Below are 22,296 nucleotides of genomic sequence, written 5' to 3'. Positions count from 1 at the left end.
TTTCCCATCATTGTAAGCCTGCCACACACACACTAATACATTTATTAAACATAAGAATGAGTGTTGCGTTTTTGTCACAACCTGGCTCGTGGGAAGTGACAGAAGTCAAAAGTAACAGTCAGTAGCTGGTGTGGCCACCAGCTGCATTAAATACTGCAGTGCATCTCCTCCTCATGGACTGCACCAGTTTTGCCTGTTCTTGCTGTGAGATGTTACCCCACTCTTCCACCAAGGCACCTGCAAGTTCCCGGACATTTCTGGGGGGAATGAAATTGCCTGCAATGACAACAAGCTCAGTCCGATGATGCTGCGACACACCGCCCCAGACCATGACGGACCCTCCACCTCCAAATCGATCCTGCTCCAGAGTACAGGCCTCGGTGTAACGCTCATTCCTTCGACAATAAATGCAAATCCGACCATCACCCCTGGTGAGATAAAACCGCGACTCGTCAGTGAAGAGCACTTTTTGCCAGTCTTGTCTGGTCCAGCGACGGTGGAGAAAGAACGCATCTCCTTCCTGAGCGGTATGACGGCTGCGTGGTCCCAAGGTGTTTATACTTGTGTACTATTGTTTGTACAGATGAACGTGGTACCTTCAGGCATTTGGAAATTGCTCTCAAGGATGAACCAAACTTGTGGAGGTCCACAATTTTTTTTCTGAGGTCTTGGCTGATTTCCTTTGATTTTCCCATGATATCAAGCAAAGAGGCACTGAATTTGAAGGTAGGCCTTGAAATACATCCACAGGTACACCTCCAATTTACTCAAGTAATGTCAATTAACCTATCAGAAGCTTGTAAAGCCATGACATAATTTTCTGGAATTTTCCAAGCTATGCAGTTGAAGTCAGAAGTTTACATACACTTAGGTTGGAGTCATTAAAATTCGTTTTTCAACCACTCCACAAATTTCTTGTTAACAAACTGTAGTTTTGGCATGTCGGTTAGGACATCTACTTTGTGCATGACACAAGTAATTTTTACAACAATTGTTTACAGACAGGTTATTTCACTTATAGTTCATTGTATCACAATTCCAGTGTGTCAGAAGTTTACATACACTAAGTTGACTGTGCCTTTAAACAGCTTGGGAAATTCCAGAAGATTAGCTTGGTCGCAAATGGGTCTTCCAAATGGACAATGACCCCAAGCATACTTCCAAAGTTGTGGGAAAATTGCTTATGGACAACAAAGTTAAGGTATTGGAGTGGCCATCACAAAGCCCTGACCTCAATCCCATAGAAAACTTGTGGGCAGAACTGAAAAAAAGTGCGCGAGCAAGGAGGTCTACTTACCTGACTTAGTTACACCAGCTCTGTCAGGAGGAATGGGCCAACATTCACCCAACTTGTTGTAGGTAGCTTGTGGAATGGTACCCGAAAGTTACAATTTAAAGGCAATGCTACCAAATACTAATTGAGTGTATGTAAACTTCTGACCCACTGGGAATGTGATGAAAGAAATAAAAGCTGAAATTAATTGTTCTCTCTACTATTATTCTGACATTTCACATTCTTAAAATAAAGTGGTGATCCTAACTGACCAAAGACAGATCATTTTTACTAGGATTAATTGTCAGGGATTGTGAAGAACTGAGTTTAAATGTATTTGGCTAACACGGAACCCAAACCGGCTGCGCACGTGCGCTATCGTGCATAAATGTATTTTGTCCCCCTACACCAAATGCGATCACGACACGCAGGTTGAAATAACAAAACAAACTCTGAAACGATTACATTAATTTGGGAACAGGTTGAAAAGCATTAAACATTTATGGCAATTTAGCTAGTTAGCTTGCACTTGCTAGCTAATTTGTCCTATTTAGCTAGCTTGCTGTTGCTAGCTAATTTGTCCTGGGATATAAACATTGAGTTGTTCTTTTACCTGAAATGCACAAGGTCCTCTACTCCGACAATTAATCCACACATAAAACGGTCAACCGAATCATTTCTAGTCATCTCCTCCTTCCAGGCTTTCATCTTTGAACTTATATGGTGATTGGCATCTAAACTTTCATAGTATTTCTACACCGACCGACAACACAGTTAGTCTTTCAATCACCCACGTGGGTATAAACAATGAGGAGATGGCACGTGGGTACCTGCTTCTATTAACCAATGAGGAGATGGGAGAGGCAGGACTTGCAGCGCGATCTGCATCAAATAGAAAGGAGTTCTATTTTAGCCCTTGGCAACGCAGACGCTCGATGACGCGCAATAATTGAATAACATAGATTTCTAAATGTATTTTGCAACGCTCGCACACGCGACGCGAGCGGTGTGGTCAGCCTATAAGGTGTATGTAAACTTCCGACTTCAACTGTATATATAACATGTCTTACCGAGCATTTCCATAAGTCCATGCAAGTTTCTTCAACTGTCTTCTGACTGTGATTAGAGCGATGTTGATGTGCCGTGAAGCCAGCGGATTACAGATGGCCTTTACCGATCACTCATCATCTTCACTCATCAGTGAGTCGATGGCATGAGTAGTCTCGCTGGAAATACGGGTGACAGCTGATGCATTGGTTCAGAGCCAGACGGCATTGGCATGTTTACTACGGCAGACCCATATGTAATTATTGGCGATATGAGTCTCACTAGTATTGAGTAATGTGCTGTTAAAAGTGGTGTAGGTCGTATTTATTTAAAGAGCATATTGAAGTTAGAATCAATAGGATTTGAAGCAATAGCCTACCCCTGTGGTCAACTATTTTAGCACCGTTTCGCGCTGCTCTGAGACAAGCATGGGGACAGGAAATGTTATGCTCTTAGTACTGTAGCCTACTCCCTACTGTCACGTTGTACAGTGCCATATTTTCCATTCCATCCTAACGGAAACCCTGAGGGTTTTTCATTTTTCTTGGAATAGAAACACCATAATATTAATCAAATTAATTATGCAAAATTTCTTAAAATCAGTCACGTATACTAATGTTCTTACAAAAAAGGTTTTAAATTCTCTAGCACAGCCACTACCACTATCACTATCTAGCACAGCCATCTTTGAGAAGGCTATCAAATGCTTCTCAAAGATGCCCTCTGGTGGTCAAACTAGCACTAACTTGCATTAACAGTAACAGTGGCTGACACTTAAATAACGCGCCATAGAATTCTGCGTCACCATGCAAGCTGTGCTGCAGTACGCTGCAACTTTTAAAGGACAAACCACTGTAGCTAACAGTACACTTTAGCTTGAAATGAAACCACTTCCTGTCAAAATTGGAAACGTGTAATATCTGAAAATGTAGTCTAGCGTTAGCTAGCTATCTTAACCTGTATACATCAACATGCATCATGGATGCGTCTCCCTGTCAGGAATGCCATACCACGGTTGCCCTTAGTTTGAAGATGTAATCCGGAGACAGGTGTTTACTTCATCTCTTTAGTTATCATACTCTAATTCCACTGATTTTCAAAAAACTTGATCCTCCAGAAAATGGAGAGCAACATTTATGGAGCTCCACTACACAATACATTTTTGAAAAAGCTGCGTTCGACAGGATTACCAACACAGACTGAGGAGCTCAAATAGACAGACGCCTTCAATATGGCAGACCAATCCGAACTCCTCTCTCTGCATGTCCAGCCCACCTATTATCTCAGCCAATCATGGCTAGTGGTTGCTGTCTTTTTATGTGGCTTGACCAACAAGGCTCGTAATTTAACAATTGTATTCGTTTTTACAGATGGCATACAAGTTTGTTATTAAGGCACATGAAAGTTCACATGTTCGAGAAGGCATTTCTGCCCCCAAAAAAACATTTTGATGAAAAAATATATATAATTACGTTCAAACGGCTCTCCTATGAAGTTGTAACTTGCGACATACACCTAGTTTCCTGAATTGTGTCACATATTTGACTAAAACATCATTTCAAACCTTGCTTGCATTTGTGTTCGATCATGTGTCTCTCTATTATGGGTAGGAATATTTGGGAACAGATTTACAAAATCACTTGGAGCTGATTTTCTGGTGGTTTTACTGTCTTATTTTCAACAATTAAAACTATAAATAAATAAAATATGTTTTTATATTTTTTCCTCAACTTGGTTGGCCAAAATAAACCACCCGCGGCCCGCTAGTTGGGGAGCCCTGTTCTATGTCATGGAAAGAGCAGGTGTTCCTAATTGTTTGTACACTCAGTGTATGTATGGTGAATAATGTATTCTGTGTATTCCTTTATAACCGCGGACATGCAAGATACTAATTTCATAACCTTTATGGTGTTATACTCAATTGTGCTTATGTAGCTAGCTATTAGCTCTGTAAAACAATGCTAATTCCGTCAGAGAAGTATTAGCTTGTGTTGTTTCCTTTGAAGCTGCCCAGGCCTTATCATGACCGTGGCCTATGTATTCATTTGGCCTGTTTAGCATAACTCTGTTCTGTCCTGCCCCCTTGTGGAGCTGTTCAGTTACTGTTTCTTACGGTTATATTATTCACAATTATGATTTTTATAGCAGTGTTATGTGGCCATTGAGAACAGCAGACTTACAAATATCTTCTTATAGCACTTGGTGGTTTTCCAAGAGCATGCCACAAAGCTGTTCATCATGTCCGCCTTATCCACTGCCCCCATTTTGCGATTATAGTCAAGCACTCAGTCTGGTTTGATCTTTCACCCTCCCATCAGGTGATCCACCTTCCCTGTGGCTATCTCTTCTCCTGTAGCTCCAAGGCATAGCGATTGTTCTCCTCCACTATATTTCTGTCAGAAACAACTTAACACACTCTGCCTCAGAGGGAGATGGCAAGTGTCTTTGCACTCTTAGCTGGGACTCATCAAAGCCAACAGCAGGTTCAGGATTGGTGAAATGGCTGGCAGCGTTCAAGCTACCGCAGACCTGCCGTACTTCACCCACTGTTGGCCTGCCTCCATCACCACCACCATCTTCAGAGGGACCTGGGACTTCGTCGGTGGGCAAGGGGTCCTCAGATTCAGCGTTCTTGAAGGCCACAGGGTTGGAGAGCAGCTCGTCACTGTCACTGTCAGAATCTGATTCCTCACTGTCATACTCAGAATCATTGTCAGAATTGACAAAAATCTGTGAGTTTGTCTCCTTTTGAAAGATATTTATAATGCTACAGCTTACCCCACTAGCTACATAAACAACAACACAATGGCTCCAAGTGAGTGTCAGGGGTGAGGTGATTGGCTGCCGGTGTGGTGATAATGATGATTTGTTTCCCAGATGATTTGTTTACATAGCAGGTTAGGATAATTAACATGGCAGGTTAGGACAATTAACGCAGCAGGTTAGGTGAATTAATGTAGGATGTTAACCTCATTATCTTAAGGTTAGGAAAAGGGTTAGGGTTAGGCTTAGCTAAAATGCTACAGTTGTCAACAACTGTTGCCCCTGACGCGACCACTAGACAGAGCTGTTGTAGGCCTAGCTACCCCATCTAGCCACAACGGTAAAAATGTAAACAAACCGTTTGTGGCGACAAATCATCAGTATCATAACACCGACATGGGCCACTTGTATCAATAAATCAGTATCAGGAAATGGTTTGTGGGGTAATAATTTCTTTATTTACTGTTTTATTTACATGTTTTCAAGTACTGGTGACATCATGCATTCCAATTTTTGCATAGATTGTAATGGACACATAAGATGTGTGTAAAACACTTTTTTGAAGTTTGTACTGATTATGATCAGCTGTTGCTAAGCTATTTGCCCGGCTATGTGTGGAGCCATGTTTGTTGATGTCATTCAATGCATTCTGGGTGTCTGTCAGACCAAAGATGTTATAGCAAAACTAGGTGAAGGGATGGTTCTCATCTTTAAACTTCCAGAAGTGAATGATGGGAAGTGAATGATGGTAGACGAAACACCCCCTTCGCCTTCAAAATGCATACTCAGACCCAAGTCAGCTTGTCACCTCTTCTTTTCTTTGGTTGATGCAGCAAAACGAACATGGCGGTGCGCACAAACTACCCACCGTGGGATTACTTTAGACTTTTAGAAAGCGTTTTACTCAATTATTTTGATATGCGATAAACTGTAAATAGTCATTTATATTAGCTAATTCATATTATGGTTTCTATCAGCTGAGAGTTGACCTAATATGACTGCTTGTGTTAGCTCAATCTTTCCTCAGTTAGCGCTAGGACTGATGTACTGTAGCCTACATTTTCCATTTTGGATGAGAATTGTGTTATGCTGTTGCTACTTCTGTGAATGTCTGAAAATTGCATCCAAAAATAAACTGCTCACATTGAGGACATAACGTTGTACAGACTGTTTATGCAAGAGTGGCCAGCTCAAACGCTGACTGTTGCGTCAATCGTAACTATACATTGAAATGAATTGTTCTAATCACACTGGTTTGAGTGTACGCTGCAGGGAGTACTGTAGAATGATCACACCCATGTGTTTGTACGTGTCAAAGGGTTAAGAAGGTAAGGCTGTTCAGTCTACACCTTACATTAAGTTGCACAGATACTATGTGATAGACATAGACATTATTCATGTGAACATCTCTTCGACATTCAAACCTATTTTTCTTATTCTGAAAAATATATGTTTTAGAATTTAGGAACATTTACGCAAACTTTTTCATTGGAGCACTTCCTGTATAACTAATTTGGAATCTCAAGCAGCACCTGATTTAACTAAATGGAATGTCACGCCCTGGCCTTAGTATTCTTTGTTTTCTTTATTATTTTAGTTAGGTCAGGGTGTGACATGGGGAATGTATGTGTTTTTGTATTGTCTAGGGGTTTTGTATGGTATATGGGTCAGTGTCTTGTCTAGGTGTTTGTATGTCTATGGCTGCCTGGATTGGTTCTCAATTAGAGGCAGCTGTGGTTCATTGTCTCTAATTGAGAGCCATATTTAAGGCAGTCATAGGCATTGGGGTTTTGTGGGTAATTGTCTATGTTGTACGTTTGTAACTTGTGTGTGCACTTACGTTTATAGCTTCACGATCGTTTGTTGTTTTGTTTCGTTTTGTTATAGTGTTCGTTACGTGTTTTTTCCCTTCTCGAAATAAAAGAGAATGTATTTTGCACACGCTGCGCCTTGGTCCTGTCTCTCACCCATTGACGATCGTGACAGAATTACCCACCAGAATCGGACCAAGCGGCGTGTCAAGCGGCAACAGGAGCAATACACACAGGATTTATGGCAAAGGGAGCAGGATATGGGCTACACTACGTGGGAGGAGATCGACAGGTGGGCGATCGACCCAGGGCGAGTGCCGGAGCCCGCCTGGGATTCTCTGGCGCAGTGCGAGGAGGGATACCGGCGAATGGAGGCAGCACGAAGACGCGGTAGGAAGCCTGTGAGTCAGCCCAAAAAATTTCTTGGGGGAAGGGGCTAAAAGGGAGTGTGGCGAAGTCAGGTAGGAGACCTGCGCCTACTCCCTGTACTTACCGTGGAGAGCGAGAGTACGGGCAGACACCGTGTTACGCAGTAGAGCGCATGGTGTCTCCTGTACGTGTGCATAGCCCGGTGCGGTACATACCAGCTCCTCGTATCGGCCGGGCTAGATTGAGTATTGAGCCGGATGTCATGAAGCCGGCCCAACGCATCTGGCCACCAGTGCGTCTCCTCGGGCCGGCTTACATGGCACCAGCCTTACGCATGGTGTCCCCGGTTCGCCTACATAGCCCGGTGCGGGTTATTCCACCTCCCCGCACTGGTCGGGCGACGGGGAGCATACAACCAGGTAAGGTTGGGCAGGCTCAGTGCTCAAGGGAGCCAGTACGCCTGCACGGTCCGGTATTTCCGGCGCCACCTCCCCGCCCCAGCCCAGTACCACCAGTGCCTACACCACGCACCAGGCTTCCTGTGCGTCTCCAGAGCCCTGTTCCTCCTCCACGCACTAGCCCTATGGTGCGTGTCTCCAGCCCATTACCACCAGTGCCTACACCACGCACCAAGCCTCCTGTGTGTCCCCAGAGTCCTGTGCGTCCTGTTGCTGCTCCCCGCACTAGCCCTGAGATGCGTGTCCCCAGCCCGGTACCACCAGTGCCGGCACCACGCACTAGGCCTAATGTGCGTCTCCAGGGTCCAGTATGCCCTGTTCCTTCTCCCCGCACTAGCCTGAAGGTGCGTGTCCTTAGCCCGGTACCTCCAGTTCCGGCACCACGCACCAGGCATACAGTGTGCCTCAGCCGGCCAGAGCTGCCCGTCTGCCAAGCACCGTCAGAGCTGCCCGTCTGCCAAGCACCGTCAGAGCTGCCCGTCTGCCAAGCACCGTCAGAGCTGCCCGTCTGCCAAGCACCGTCAGAGCTGCCCGTCTGCCAAGCACCGTCAGAGCTGCCCGTCTGCCAAGCACCGTCTGAGCTGCCCGTCTGCCAAGCACCGTCTGAGCTGCCCGTCTGCCAAGCACCGTCTGAGCTGCCCGTCTGCCAAGCACCGTCTGAGCTGCCCGTCTGCCAAGCACCGTCTGAGCTGCCCGTCTGCCAAGCACCGTCTGAGCCGTCCGCCAGACAGGATCAGCCCGAGCCGTCCGCCAGACAGGATCAGCCCGAGCCGTCCGCCAGACAGGATCAGCCCGAGCCGTCCGCCAGACAGGATCAGCCCGAGCCGTCCGCCAGACAGGATCAGCCCGAGCCGTCCGCCAGACAGGATCAGCCCGAGCCGTCCGCCAGACAGGATCAGCTCGAGCCGTCCGCCAGACAGACAGACAGCCAGAGCCGTCCGCCAGACAGACAGCCAGCCATGAGCAGCCAGATCCGTCAGCCAGCCATGAGCAGCCAGATCCGTCAGCCAGCCATGAGCAGCCAGATCCGTCAGCCAGCCATGAGCAGCCAGATCCGTCAGCCAGCCATGAGCAGCCAGATCCGTCAGCCAGCCATGAGCAGCCAGATCCGTCAGCCAGCCATGAGCAGCCAGATCCGTCAGCCAGCCATGAGCAGCCAGCCATGAGCAGCCAGATCCGTCAGCCAGCCATGAGCAGCCAGATCCGTCAGTCCGGAGCTGCCGTTCCTCAGTCCGGAGCTGCCGTCCCTCAGTCCGGAGCTGCCGTCCCTCAGTCCGGAGCTGCTACCCCTCAGTCCGGAGCTACCCATCCGTCCGGTGGCGCCCTCTGGGATGGTCTTCAGTCCGGGACTTGCTACAAGGGTCGCCGCTCCAGAGGCGCCACCAAAGCAGGTATTGACAATGGTGGAGTGGGGGCCACGTCCCGCACCCGAGCCGCCGCCATAATAAGGCCCACCCCGGACCCTCCCCTTCAATGTCAGGTTGTGCGGCCGGAGTTCGCACCTTTGGGGGGGGGGGGTACTGTCACGCCCTGGCCTTAGTATTCTTTGTTTTCTTTATTATTTTAGTTAGGTCAGGGTGTGGCATGGGGAATGTATGTGTTTTTGTATTGTCTAGGGGTTTTGTATGGTATATGGGTCAGTGTCTTGTCTAGGTGTTTGTATGTCTATGGCTGCCTGGATTGGTTCTCAATTAGAGGCAGCTGTGGTTCATTGTCTCTAATTGAGAGCCATATTTAAGGCAGTCATAGGCATTGGGGTTTTGTGGGTAATTGTCTATGTTGTACGTTGGGTAGCTTGTGTGTGCACTTACGTTTATAGCTTCACGATCGTTTGTTGTTTTGTTTCGTTTTGTTATAGTGTTCGTTGCGTGTTTTTTCCCTTCTCGAAATAAAAGAGAATGTATTTTGCACACGCTGCGCCTTGGTCCTCTCTCTCACCCATTGACGATCGTGACATGGAATTGACCCCAACCCTGGTGATTAGGGTGTTACGGCAGATTTCCTCCTCTTCGTCAGAAGAGGGATCGGACCAAAACGCAGAGTGGAAAGTGTCCATGTTTTATTCACAATAAACTGAACACTACACGAAACAAAATAACAAAAGATAATCTAACCGAACAACAGTCCCGTGTGGCACGAACACTGACACGAAATACAAACACCCCCAAACACACACGTGAACCCCGGCTGCCTAAGTATGATTCTCAATCAGGGACAACGATTGACAGCTGCCTCTGATTGAGAATCATACCAGGCCGAACGCACAAAACCCCAACATAGAAAACAACACATAGACAACCCACCCAACTCACGCCCTGACCATACTAAATAAATACAAAACAAGAGAAAACAGGTCAGGAACGTGACATAGGGTGTGCAAAGCTGTCATCAAGGCAAAAGGTGGCTACATTGAAGAATCTCAAATATAAAATATATTTTGATTTGTTTAATGCTTTTTTGGTTACTACATGGTTACTATATGTGTTATCTAATAGATTTGATGTCTTCACTATTATTCTACAAAGTAGTAAAAATAAAGAACAACCCTTGAATGAGTAGGTGTGTCCAAACTTTTGACTGATACTGTATGTAATGTAGTATGCTTTTGGCTCATGAGTGCAACTTTCAGAACTACTGGCTAAAAAGTATACTAATAATAATGAAAAAATCAAGTGCCTGAGATTTGGCACTAGGCTGTTTAAAAAAAAAAAAAAAAAAAAAACGTTTTTATCGGTTTAAAAAAACGATAGGTCGTACAATGATCCACAATATATCTCGGTCCCCAGTCCTTCTGTAAGCAAACATTTTAATTTCAATAAATATGCATGCATTTGACTGATTTCAACACCGGTTATACCAAACGAAACTCCAGGTCGTCCTGAATCAATTGCTGTATTGTTTGGCCCCCTCTGTCTGAGACAGACAACACCACAGTGAATATTAATATTTGTTAATTAAATTTTTTTACAATTACTCATAACTTCATAATAAATTTGAACAATATGTCAAAGTGTTGGTCTCGGTCTTGTGGTATTATACGGCTCTACAGTGGATGGTTAGCGGTGTTATACCCAGGATTGTGTAGGCGGATTTATGCCTTCTCATGGTCACTTTTCATTGGCTCACTAGATGTCAATCTCAGAAAGTCTGACTTCCACGTTAGTGAGAACGTAATGGAAGATATCTTTCTCTTCATCTTTATTGAAAGGGTGAAAAGCCTTATTCATTCACATGAATACTTGATATACGTTTTTATTTGATACTCAAGATTTTTATTGATATTTTTTTTTGTTGCTGATGTATGTGAGCCTGTGCAGTACTAATTAATTAATGTTGATCACATTTACATAAGTATTCAGACCCTTTACTTAGTACTTTGTTGAAGCACATGTGGCAGTGATTACAGCCTCGAGTCTTCTTGGGTATGACACTACAAGCTTGGCAGACCTGTATTTGGGGAGTTTGTCCCATTCTTCTCTTCAGATCCTTTCAAGCTCTGTCAGGTTGGATGGGGAACGTCGCTGCACAGCTATTTTCAGGTCTCTCCAGAGATGTTAGATCGGGTTCAAGTCCGGGCTCTTGCTGGGCCACTCAAGGACATTCAGAGACACACAATACCCCATAATGACAAAGCAAAAACAGGTTTTTAGACATTTTTACAAATGTATTAAAATTAAAACAGAAATACCTTACTTACATAAGTATTCAGACCCTTTGCTATGAGACTCGAAATTGAGCTCATGTGCATCCTGTTTCAATTGATCATCCTTGAGATGTTTCTACAACTTCATTGGAGTCCACCTGCGGTTAATTCAATTGATTGGGCATGATTTGGAAAGGCACACAACTGTGTATATAACGTCCCACAGTTGACAGTGCATGTCAGAGCAAAAACCAAGCCATGAAGTCGAATGAATTAGCCGTAGAGCTCCGAGACAGGATTGTGTCGAGGGACAGATCTGGGGAAGGGTACCAAAAAATGTCTGCAGCATTGAAGGTCCCCAAGAACACAGTGGCCTTAAATGGAAGAAGTTTGGAACCACCAAGTCTCTTCCTAGAGATGGCCGCCCGGCCAAACTGAGCAATTGGGGGAGAAGAGCCTTGGTCAGGGAGGTGACCAAGATCCCGATGGTCACTCTGACAGAGCTCCAGAGTCCCTCTGTGGAGATGGGAGAACCTTCCAGAAGAACAACCATTTCTGCAACACTCCACCAATCAGGCCTTTATGGTAGAGGGGTCAGACGGAAGCCACTCCTCTGTAAAAGGCACATGACAGCCCGCTTGGAGTTTGCCAAAAGGCACCTAAAGGACTCTCAGACCATGAGAAACAAGATTCTCTGGTCTGATGAAACCAAGATTGAACTCTTTGGCCTGAATGCCAAGCGTCACGTCTGGAGGAAACCTGGCACCATCCCTACGGGGAAGCATGGTGGTGGCAGCATCATGCTGTGGGATGTTTTTCAGCAGCAGGGACTGGGAAACTCGTTATGTTCGGGGGAAAGATGAATGGAGCCAAGTACTGAAAGATTCTTGATGAAAACCTACTCCAGAGCACTCAGGACCTCAGACTGGGGCGAAGGTTCACCTTCGCACAGGACAACGACCCTAAGCACACAGCCAAGACAACGCAGGAGTGGCTTCGGAACAAGACTCAATGTCCTTGAGTGGCCCAGCCAGAGCCTGATCGAACATCTCTCAAGAGACTTGAAAATAGCTGTGCAGCAACGTTCCCCATCCAACTTGACAGAGCTTGAGAAGATCTGCAGTGAAGAATGGAAGAAACTCCCTAAATACAGGTGTGCCAAGCTTGTAGCGTCATACTCAAGAAGACTCAAGGCTGGAATCGCTGCCAAAGGTGCTTCAACAAAGTATTGAGTAAAGGGTCTGAATACTTATGTGTAAGTGATATTTCAGTTTAAAAACTTTTATACATTTGCAAACATTTCTAAAAATGTGTTTTGCTTCATCATTATGGGGTATTGTGTGTAGACTGATGAAGTGAAAAAAAACGATTTCATAATTTTAGAATAAGGGTGTAATGTAACAAAATGTGGAAAAAGTCAAAGGGTCTGAATACTATACGAATGCACTTCATACATTTTAAATACATTCCGTAATATATCTTGGAATCTATTTAAAATGTATTAAATATATATTTTTAAATACACTGAGTATACCAAACGTTAGGAACACCTTGCTAATATTGAGTTGCTGCCCCTCTTAATACACACGGGAAACGGTTGAGCGTGAAAATCCAGCAGCGTTGCAGTTCTTGAAACAAACCGGTGCCCCTGACACCTACTACCATACAGTGGTGGGAAAAGTACCCAATTGTCATACTTGAGTAAAATTAAAGATACCTTAAAGGAAAATAACTCAAGTAAAGGTTAGTCACCCAGTAAAATACTACTTGAGTAAAAGTCTAAAAGTATTTGGTTTAAATATACTGAACTATCAAAAGTGAATGTAATTGCTAAAATAAACTTAAGTATTAAAAGTACAAGTGTAAATCATTTCAAATTGCAAACCAGACAGCACCATTTGAATTTCTTTAAAAAAAAATGACGGATAGCCAGGGGCACACTCCAACACTCAGACATATTTACACACTCCAACACTCAGACATATTTACACACTCCAACACTCAGACATATTTTACAGAAGAACCATGTGTGTTTAGTGAGTCCGCCAGATCAGAGGCAGTAGGGAAGAACAGCGATGTGCTCTTGATGAGTGTGTGAATTGGACCATTTTCCTGTCCTGCTGTTAAAAAGAAAAATGCTTTTGCAACCTCTTTTCCATAAGGAATTGAGACCAAAAGCTCAAGAGAAGTTTCAAGTGTTAAATACCAAGGATATAGTCAGCTGAGTGCATACATTTAGAAAGCTCACAACACATTTTATACTCTTCCCTTGTAGGCATCACCTTTCCAGCTATACATTTTATTGCCCCAATGAGTTTCCCTCCTTTCTCCTGTGAAATGTCCATGGTCCTCTCTTTGTTTAGCCAGATGTCAGAATCACACCCCGTGCATTTTCTGTTCTGCGCCTGACCCTGCTCTCTGATCCTAGGCAATTTCCTCTGATAAGGTCAACATTTGTAAATTAGCATACACACAGTTTCATGACCTAAACTCCATTAATACTCACAGTAGTCATTCACTAAACAGGATACAAACAAACTACAGTTTAACTTGAAACATGTTACATTTTAATAGAATCCATCACTGCTAAGCATTCAAAATGTAATGAGTACTTTTGGGTGTCAGGGAAAATGTATGGAGTAGAAAGTACATTATTTTCTTTAGAAATGTAGTGAAGTAAAAGTTAATTACAGATACCCCCAAAAACTACTTAAGTATTTTTAGTTAAGTACTTTACACAACTGCTACCATACCCCATTCAAAAGCACTTAAATATTTTGTCTTGCCCATTCACCCTCTGAATGGGACACTAAATAATCCATGTCTCAAGGTTGAACAATCCTTCTTTAACCTGTCTCCTCCCCTTCATCTACACTAATTGAAGTGGATTTAACAAGTGACATCAATAAGGGATCATAGCTTTCACCTGGTCAGTCCATGTCATGGAAAGAGCAGGTGTTCTTCAGGCTTTGTATACTCAGTGTACATTTTTTTGTGCCAATTTCAAAATATTTCACATGTATCCTAAAAACTGTATCTTAAAAATATATTTTGTATAGTTTTTTTCCATATGGGTGTAATGTGATTTGTGGATTCAAATAAAGTATTTCAAATGTGTGTGCGTGTGTGTGTGTGTGTGTGTGTGCGTGCGTGATGACACAGCAGGATGGAACTCAATTTGCACGGAAGTCACATTAAATCGCACTGATTTAGACACTTAAGTGGGAAGAGCAACAAGGTTTGTGAATGGATGTGTTTAAATGGACAGAATGTCCAATACAGCAGAGGGATATTACAGTGGGCTTATTAGAATGGATACAGGGTACTTACTAGCTAAACATTTAAGGCAAAAGAACAGACTGAATGTCCTTTGAAAACAACAGCGGAAAATGTAAACACTAGCATGAGGTTCTGATGAACCTGTGATTTGAATGACAGAAGGATTTTTCGTTCTTGCAAACGTCCTTTGTATGCATATAGAAATGCACACACACACATGCAGACACATGCACACTGTGCCTAATTGGCTTATCTGCGCATGCAGACACATGCACACTGTGCCTAATTGGCTTATCTGCAAGAAAGCAACAGGATGCAGAATGAAAAATGTGGCTGTGTTCTTTGCCCAGGTAACAAACGGTAGCTGAGACGGATCAAAAGGTCATTGCTTTAATGTTTAATGATAATGTTCCAATCTCTTGCTGCTTCTCCTTGGTAATGGCCTTTAATAGCATTAGGAAGATGTGCCTGCAATGCCACATCACGGTGGATGTAAATCTTACCGTGCCTGATTTGGGAACGAGTGAAATTGAAACCACTAGCTAATTATCTGGGAGTAATGTCAATGTGATGATTGCGACTTTGACATTTGATGACACACGAGTTGCTGAAGATTCTGAAAGTTGAAAGAATGTTTTGTTATTGATATGCTCGCTCGCTCACACTCACACACACAACCCCCCCGCCTGTCTCCATCTCTCTGAAGAAATCACTCTGTGTGTTGTTAGCCCAGTGTTAGCTAACTCTCTCACATTACCAAATGAGCTAGAAAAGGTGGTGATTCTCAGCATTAGCCCCATATCCCCCAGGCTCTTCAGGGCAATTAGCTAACCGTTTTGCAATATACCCGCTGATATATCCCTAACGCACCTTTGCTCTTTTCACACTGCAATTTATTGCGGCTTTGGTGCTCACAGAAAGAGTTTTTATTTTGACTGTCGAGGGTTTGTTTTAAGCCTAATGACTGTCGTCTTGTCAGTGAGTCGGGCTCTGTTTCCTAGCTACACTGTGTGGACTGGTACAGGGAGGAAAACTGTTTTTCAGCCTGATCGAGAGAGAGGAGTGGGGGCACAAATGCACACAGTCTGTAGCATACGCAGGCATGCACGACATGTTTGCGTTTCCATTGCTTTAGGAGCATGCGGGTTATATAAGAGTCGTGCCATTCTCCTGCTGAAAGAAGACAACATTGACGTTCTCATCTAGAAAAAAGCATGTTCTCCATCTAGTCCTTCATGTTCTTCTCTGTTTGTCATATCAGATGCCCTTCTCTCACAGATGACCTTCTGTCAATGATCAGTTATGAAAAGCCTCTCCTCTGACATACGTCCCCAAACAGGCTTAATAAAAACGGCCCTGAGTCACAAAAGGCCACAGACAAAGGCCACCGGACATTTTTATATTTTCCCTTTTAAAATCGATCAGTTAGGCCTCTGTCAAAAACTCACAGACCAAAGGTTTGAATAGTCCTCAGCAGATGAGCAGGAGACTGTTTATCAGGTGTTGTTCATAACCTTTCACCTCCGACAGACTTTTGGCTTGGAGGCCGGGCAGATGTGTCCAGTTGGTGATAGAATAGTAGAGAACTCCCAGCTAACCTTGACCTCCTCCACATTAAGTTAATTTGGCCGGCACTTTGATCCAAAACCACTTACAATGACGTCAAAGATATTTACAACTTCAGCACTAATTCATGACAATCATTTCACTTAGCCTAGTGCTAGGGCTGGGAATTGCCAGGGTCCTCACGATACGATATGTATTTCGATACTCACGATTTGATATGTATTTTCGATTCAATACTGTGATTTTATTGCGATTCCATGGTCCAAACATATTGCTCACCGTATGTCTGCTGCAAAGGGACAAGAGAGAGGAAATGAGAAAATTGGTTTCGATCAGTCATGGAAGTAAATGTGGTGAAAACTGGCTCCCTATTTCAAAAGAAGATGGAGAACAAGCTATGAAGGGAATATACTGGAGTTTTGGCGCAGCCGACGGGCGCAAAAATAATATTGCGATATTGTCAAAACAATGCGATATATTGCCAAAAATAATATTCTGATATGTAACTGTATCGATTTTTTTCTACCCCCCCCATTACTACCTAGTACACAAGCTCGATACAGTGGAGTACACCTCCTTTTGATGGGAAATGATTGTATGGCTCAGAGATGTCTTTTGTCTTCTGTTCTACTTTTTGATTAAGTATGCTAAATACTTTTAACTGTACTCTATAGACAAAGTGGTGATTTGTCATTCATACACAATTTACTGTGTAGGCTACCTGTATATTTTTGTTGTTGTTGATTATACAGATTATACATCAATTATACAGTGTTCTTTAATGCACTATTTCCATTCAGGCTTAGCTTAATTCTTTAGCTTTGCAGTGATTTCCAGGGCAGGGCAGGGGAAGGCTAATCATTATTCTGTTGTTTTTTGCTACGTGTCGTCTTTAAATGCACTTCTCCCATCAATCAAACATCTTTTTCAGTTGGCAGGGTTCTAGGCAGGAGTTAGCTCTTTTGTTACAATTGAACTCCTACTATCTTTAAGCATAATCAGGCTGTTTTTTTATGCTTTCAAAGTAAAGCAGTAAGTATATCTAGGCAGTGGTAGGCCATTCTCCTTGCTGTATGTTTTGGCATCATAGCTTTCAAGGTCTGCAGCAACTCTTTGATTGGGGCGGCTGGAATTCAAGGGGTGGGAGTTAGGGAGAGTTGAATTAAGAGGGCAGGGAGCAACACATTGTCCTTGTTGTGAGGGAGAGAGTGGGAGAGAGAGGAATGCACTGAAATATGAGATATAGGCTTATATTCACGTAGACCTATGTTTAACAACCAAATAAACTGAGGAATATCTTCCATGTTGGTGGTGATAATGGTGATGATAATGGTTATGATAATGGTGATGATAATGGTTAAGATGATGATATTACCACGTATCAAAGGCAAAGCAGCTCCACAAACTAACATTGTGTGTGTGTGTGTGTGTGTGTGTGTGTGTGAGCAGAAATCAATGGCACTTTCAGACACTTATTTATGGTTACGCCAAACCCAGAGCCTCACAAATGGATGACAAACTGACTCGGAGGGAGGATGGGCCGGTGGGTCTGTGGAGGGGTGGAGGAAGAGAAAATGGGTCTAATGAGGGGAGAAGGATGGAAGAGAAGTGGCAGTGGAACCACATAGTAAGAAACTATTTAGGTTACACTCAGGTGCCCTACCAAGCTTCGAAGATTTTCTTCAACCTTTACGATTGTGGTAATTGGCTTATATGTATAGGGCTCAATTATATGTATAGGGCTCAATTATATGTATAGGGCTCAATTATATGTATAGGGCTCAATTTCTTACTGAAGAAATATGAAATGCATATGCATAACCATGGTAGCAACTGAAAGGGAACAGTTTGGAGATAATGGGAAAATGATTAGACTTAAGTTGAGAACACAACAGTTCACCTGACACAAGACTGAATCAAAACATTACACTGTTGATTTTATTTGTATTTTCCATTTACTGTACTTTTCACCGCATTTGATGATAATGAAATCAGAAAATACTCTGGATACTTTCAGTAACGTGATAAGAGAATGTGGGGTAGGTGCAACATAAGACCAAAAAATTACAAGGGTTTGAAGGAGAGGACTAACTGGTGTCTCCAAGTGGACACACACCTTTCTAAAGTGTGCCCAGTACCTAAGCAATTTCCATTCACTTTTATGACTCAAAGAAGAGACTTCAACTATAAGGTACTTTTTTGAGCTCTCCTAGCTGTGCCGTTGAGGAACTTTAACAAGCACACTTGTAGTTGTTTGGTTTGGAACACAACCCCGCATCCCCCCATCACACAATTACTGTTGTAATTTACGCAATTCAAAAACAGTCCATTATAAATCTCAATCTGGGTCAGGTAGGCATGCTTGTTAGGCTTTCACAAGGCAATTCAGAGAAATTGATCTTAATTTGGGTGCGCATAGTCATGAGTGCATTCAGGTGCGTGTGCTGCAGTGAATTGTCTTCACAATAAATAAACAATCTCATTCTGTTCAGAACAAACCAGGGTATGACGCCATGTCATCTTGTAACTGTACATCAAACATTGACCATAAACGATACTGTACATGAATTGAGTTTTATGATTCGGGAAATGTGAATTGCACGTTTGGACTCACGGGTGTTGTGCTTGCTTGTATGACATCTAAGCGGTATTTATTATAATCTTCAACATCTCATCTTTCAAAATACATTGAGTGATCTTCATTTACAGAATTTCCATCACTCCAAAAAATATGAGGGTTGGGGGCGACTTGTCGCGCGTGGTGCTCAAGCTCAGAACGGCTGTCAGTCAAAACCCGTACAGCGCAGAGCCAGAGCTCTGACATCATGTATAGCATGTTACTGTACAGCCACTACATTCCAATGTAGGTGCTTATTCGTGCCCAAATCAGCCTTTTTTTAACCCATATACTGTACGGGTATGAGTGTAAAGGGCTATACTGCTAGTGTTTTTTACAGTAGCAATGCTCTGCCTGATTGAAATGCACAGAGCACAGCTAGCCAGGATTTGGACATAGTTCAACCCTATATCAAAGTTTGTTCCACTTCCACTTCCACACCTCAGAAACCAGAGGCAGATTTATCCTAATGAAAGATTTGATCCACACAACAGATGAATGATTCTTCACATACGGTATCTTTTCTTGTACAGTAGTCTGTGTCATTTTCTTAAAGTATGCTTCCATGTGATAATTAAAGTGTATCTCTCTCTCTTTCTCTCGCTCTCAGATCCCTTCGTCCATGCTCCTCATTTCACTGGGTGTAAGTCCAGGGAGCAGGTGACGTTTAGCTGTTGGTGGAGCGCCGGAAGCTTCCAGAATCTCACGGAACCCGGAGCACTGCAAATGTTCTACTGGAAGAAGTGAGCACAGAGAGAGAGAGCAGTGTGAGTGAGTGACTGGGTGAGTGAGTGAGTGACTGGGTGAGTGACTGTGTATGTGTGGAAAGTAGTGAAAACCGTGTAAAGAGTGTGTGTGCTTTATATACCCCGGAAGTATTGTAAGAAATTATTAAAGTTTTATATGATCTTTTAATCAATGACTCATGTGGACTCGAGAGTCCAAAGACCTCTAGAATGTGTTAGTCCTATCTCTCTCTCTCTCGCTCCCTCAGAAATGATTTGACGAAAGAATGGAGGGAGTGCCCTGACTACTCCTCCTCTGTGAAGAATGAATGTTTCTTCAATAAGAACAACACAGTTATCTGGACGACCTACTGTGTGCGGCTCAGCTCTAAAAGCCAGAACATCACCTACGATGAATTGTGCTTCGAATTGCAGGACATCGGTGAGGGCACAAAAGACATGCTAATATGGACTATTATAGTTAACGACACTTAGTTGATAGCCCTAGACACTTCTTTATGCCAAGTTACAGAAGTAAAGGAACTGAATGGGTCTGATAAGTACATTACAAATATAGAGGACTGCTGGACCGGCTCACCTACTTGGGTCAGCAAAGAAATCCCCATTCATTTTCTGGAGGCCACTGATATCTTTTAAAAATCACAAATTTGACTGTTTGAAATACACATTTGTCATAAAGTCTTGAGGACTCAGTCTTGATGTCGTCAGTGGTAGTTAACTTCTTAACGGCTAGGGGTTCCGCTCGACAACATCCGCTGAAAAGGCAGAGCGCGAAATTCAAAATATATTTTTTTGAAATATTTCACTTTCATACATTCACAAGTGCAATACACCAAATTAAAGCTTAACTTCTTGTTAATCTACCCATCGTGTCTGATTTCAAAAAGGCTTTACAGCGAAAGCACACCATATGATTATGTTAGGTCAGAGCCTAGTCACAAAACACATACAGCCATTTTCCAGCCAAAGAGAGTCACAAAAAGCAGAAATAGAGAGAAAATGAATCACTAACCTTTGATGATCTTCATCAGATGGCACTCATAGGACTTCATGTTACACAATACATTTATGTTTTGTTCGATAAAGTTCATATTTATATCCGAAAATCTCAATTTACATTGGTGCGTTATGGTCAGTAATGTTGTGCCTCGAAAATATCTGGCGAATTTTCAGAGAGCCACATCAATTTACAGAAATACTCATCATAAACTTTGATAAAAGATACAAGTGTTATGCATAGAATTAAAGATATACTTCTCCTTAATGCAACTGCTGTGTCAGATTTCAAAAAAACGTTACGGAAAAAGCACACCATGCAATAATCTGAGTACCGCGCTCAGACACAAAAACAAGCCATACAGGTACCCGCCATGTTGTGGAGTCAACAGAAGTCAGAAATAGCATTATAAATATTCACTTACCTTTGATGATCTTCATCAGAATGCACTCCCAGGGATCCCAGTTCCACAATAAATGTTTGTTTTGTTCGATAAAGTCCATCATTTATGTCAAAAGACCTCCTTTTTGTTAGCGCGTTTAGTTCACAATCCAAGTTCACGAGGCGCGGGCAAGTCCAGGCGAAAGTTCAGACGAAAAGTTCAAAAAGTGATATAACAGTTCGTAGAAACATGTCAAACGATGTATAGAATCAATCTTTAGGATGTTTTTAACATAAATCTTCAATAATGTTTCAAGTGTCGCTCCCCAATGATACAATATACGACAGTAGTTCGTTTTAAATACATTGTGGACCACTCAAATGGATTTTTGAGACACTAAAAACAATCATAGTCAAACATGGTACAGGTGTCATCTATAATGCATAACATAACCTATACACATGTATGCATGAACCAAAAACTAAGTAAATAAAAGGACAATTAGGCATATATAAAGGAATGTCTCCATTGGAGAATATTTATATATTATTTATATATTATTGTTACCTGATAAAATTACACATTTATTATTTTCAGCAAGACCGTTAAAATTATAATTTTGTCTGGACAGCTGATGAATTAACAATCATCCCTAATGTCGTTGTATAACCCACAGTAAAAGCAAGGCACAAGCTTCTGATTCAGTGGAACAAACCGTTTTTACCAAAAGTACACACACGTTTATCTAAGAGCGTGTTTGTGTATCGACCAGTCTCAATAGTGAGAGGCGCCACTCCACATCAAAGTTTTGCTTGGATAAAACTGTACGTACATAGGGTTCTGTCCCAAACGTTCGTTTAAAAAGGCAGTAAGTGCACAGTTTGTTACTTTCAGGTTTGTTTATCAGTTGGTAACACTTTAGTTCATCAAATCAAAGTTTATTGGTTGAGTACACAGATTTGCAGATGTTATTGCAGGTGCAGCGAAATGCTTGTGTTTCTAGCTCCAACAGTGCAGTAATACCTAGCAATAAAAGCAATAACCAAAGAGCTTGTGAAACAGATGTCCAGCGAAGACAAGAAGACTGGTCTCGGCACCAGTGTAACAGATGTGATCATAGTTCGTAACAATCTTGCGTTGTGTTTTTAAAGAAAGGCCTGTCCAGCCAGTGATCTCAGTTGATTGGTGTTTATTCTGACTGACTGACGATAGACACAAGGAAGTACAGATGTGCTGGACAACAGCATGTTGATGGCTGTACAGTAGATTCGTGATTCGTCTGTTAGCATGGAAATAACTGAATTAGTAGGGCCTAATGCAGTGCAAGAGGCGTCACTGCAGTCCC

General features: G+C 42.8%; 1 protein-coding gene across 3 annotated transcripts in view; it reads left to right on the top strand.

Annotated features, from left to right (window-relative positions):
- LOC120043322 (growth hormone receptor-like) overlaps positions 1 to 22,296 on the top strand; it is an 82,081-nt gene that overhangs the window by 38,776 nt on the left and 21,009 nt on the right. For 2 of the 3 annotated variants that reach the window (XM_038987974.1, XM_038988010.1), the window contains 2 exons: positions 19,437 to 19,569; positions 19,821 to 19,993. In XM_038987974.1, coding sequence (XP_038843902.1) covers positions 19,437 to 19,569; positions 19,821 to 19,993 — 306 coding nt within the window. The remainder of the gene's footprint in view (positions 1 to 19,436; positions 19,570 to 19,820; positions 19,994 to 22,296) is intronic. The other variant, XM_038988075.1, reaches the window with a different exon arrangement.

The sequence above is a fragment of the Salvelinus namaycush genome, chromosome 1 (assembly GCF_016432855.1).
Source record: "Salvelinus namaycush isolate Seneca chromosome 1, SaNama_1.0, whole genome shotgun sequence".
Classification (NCBI taxonomy): Eukaryota; Metazoa; Chordata; class Actinopteri; order Salmoniformes; family Salmonidae; genus Salvelinus; species Salvelinus namaycush.
This window is presented reverse-complemented; position numbering and strand designations above follow the sequence as displayed.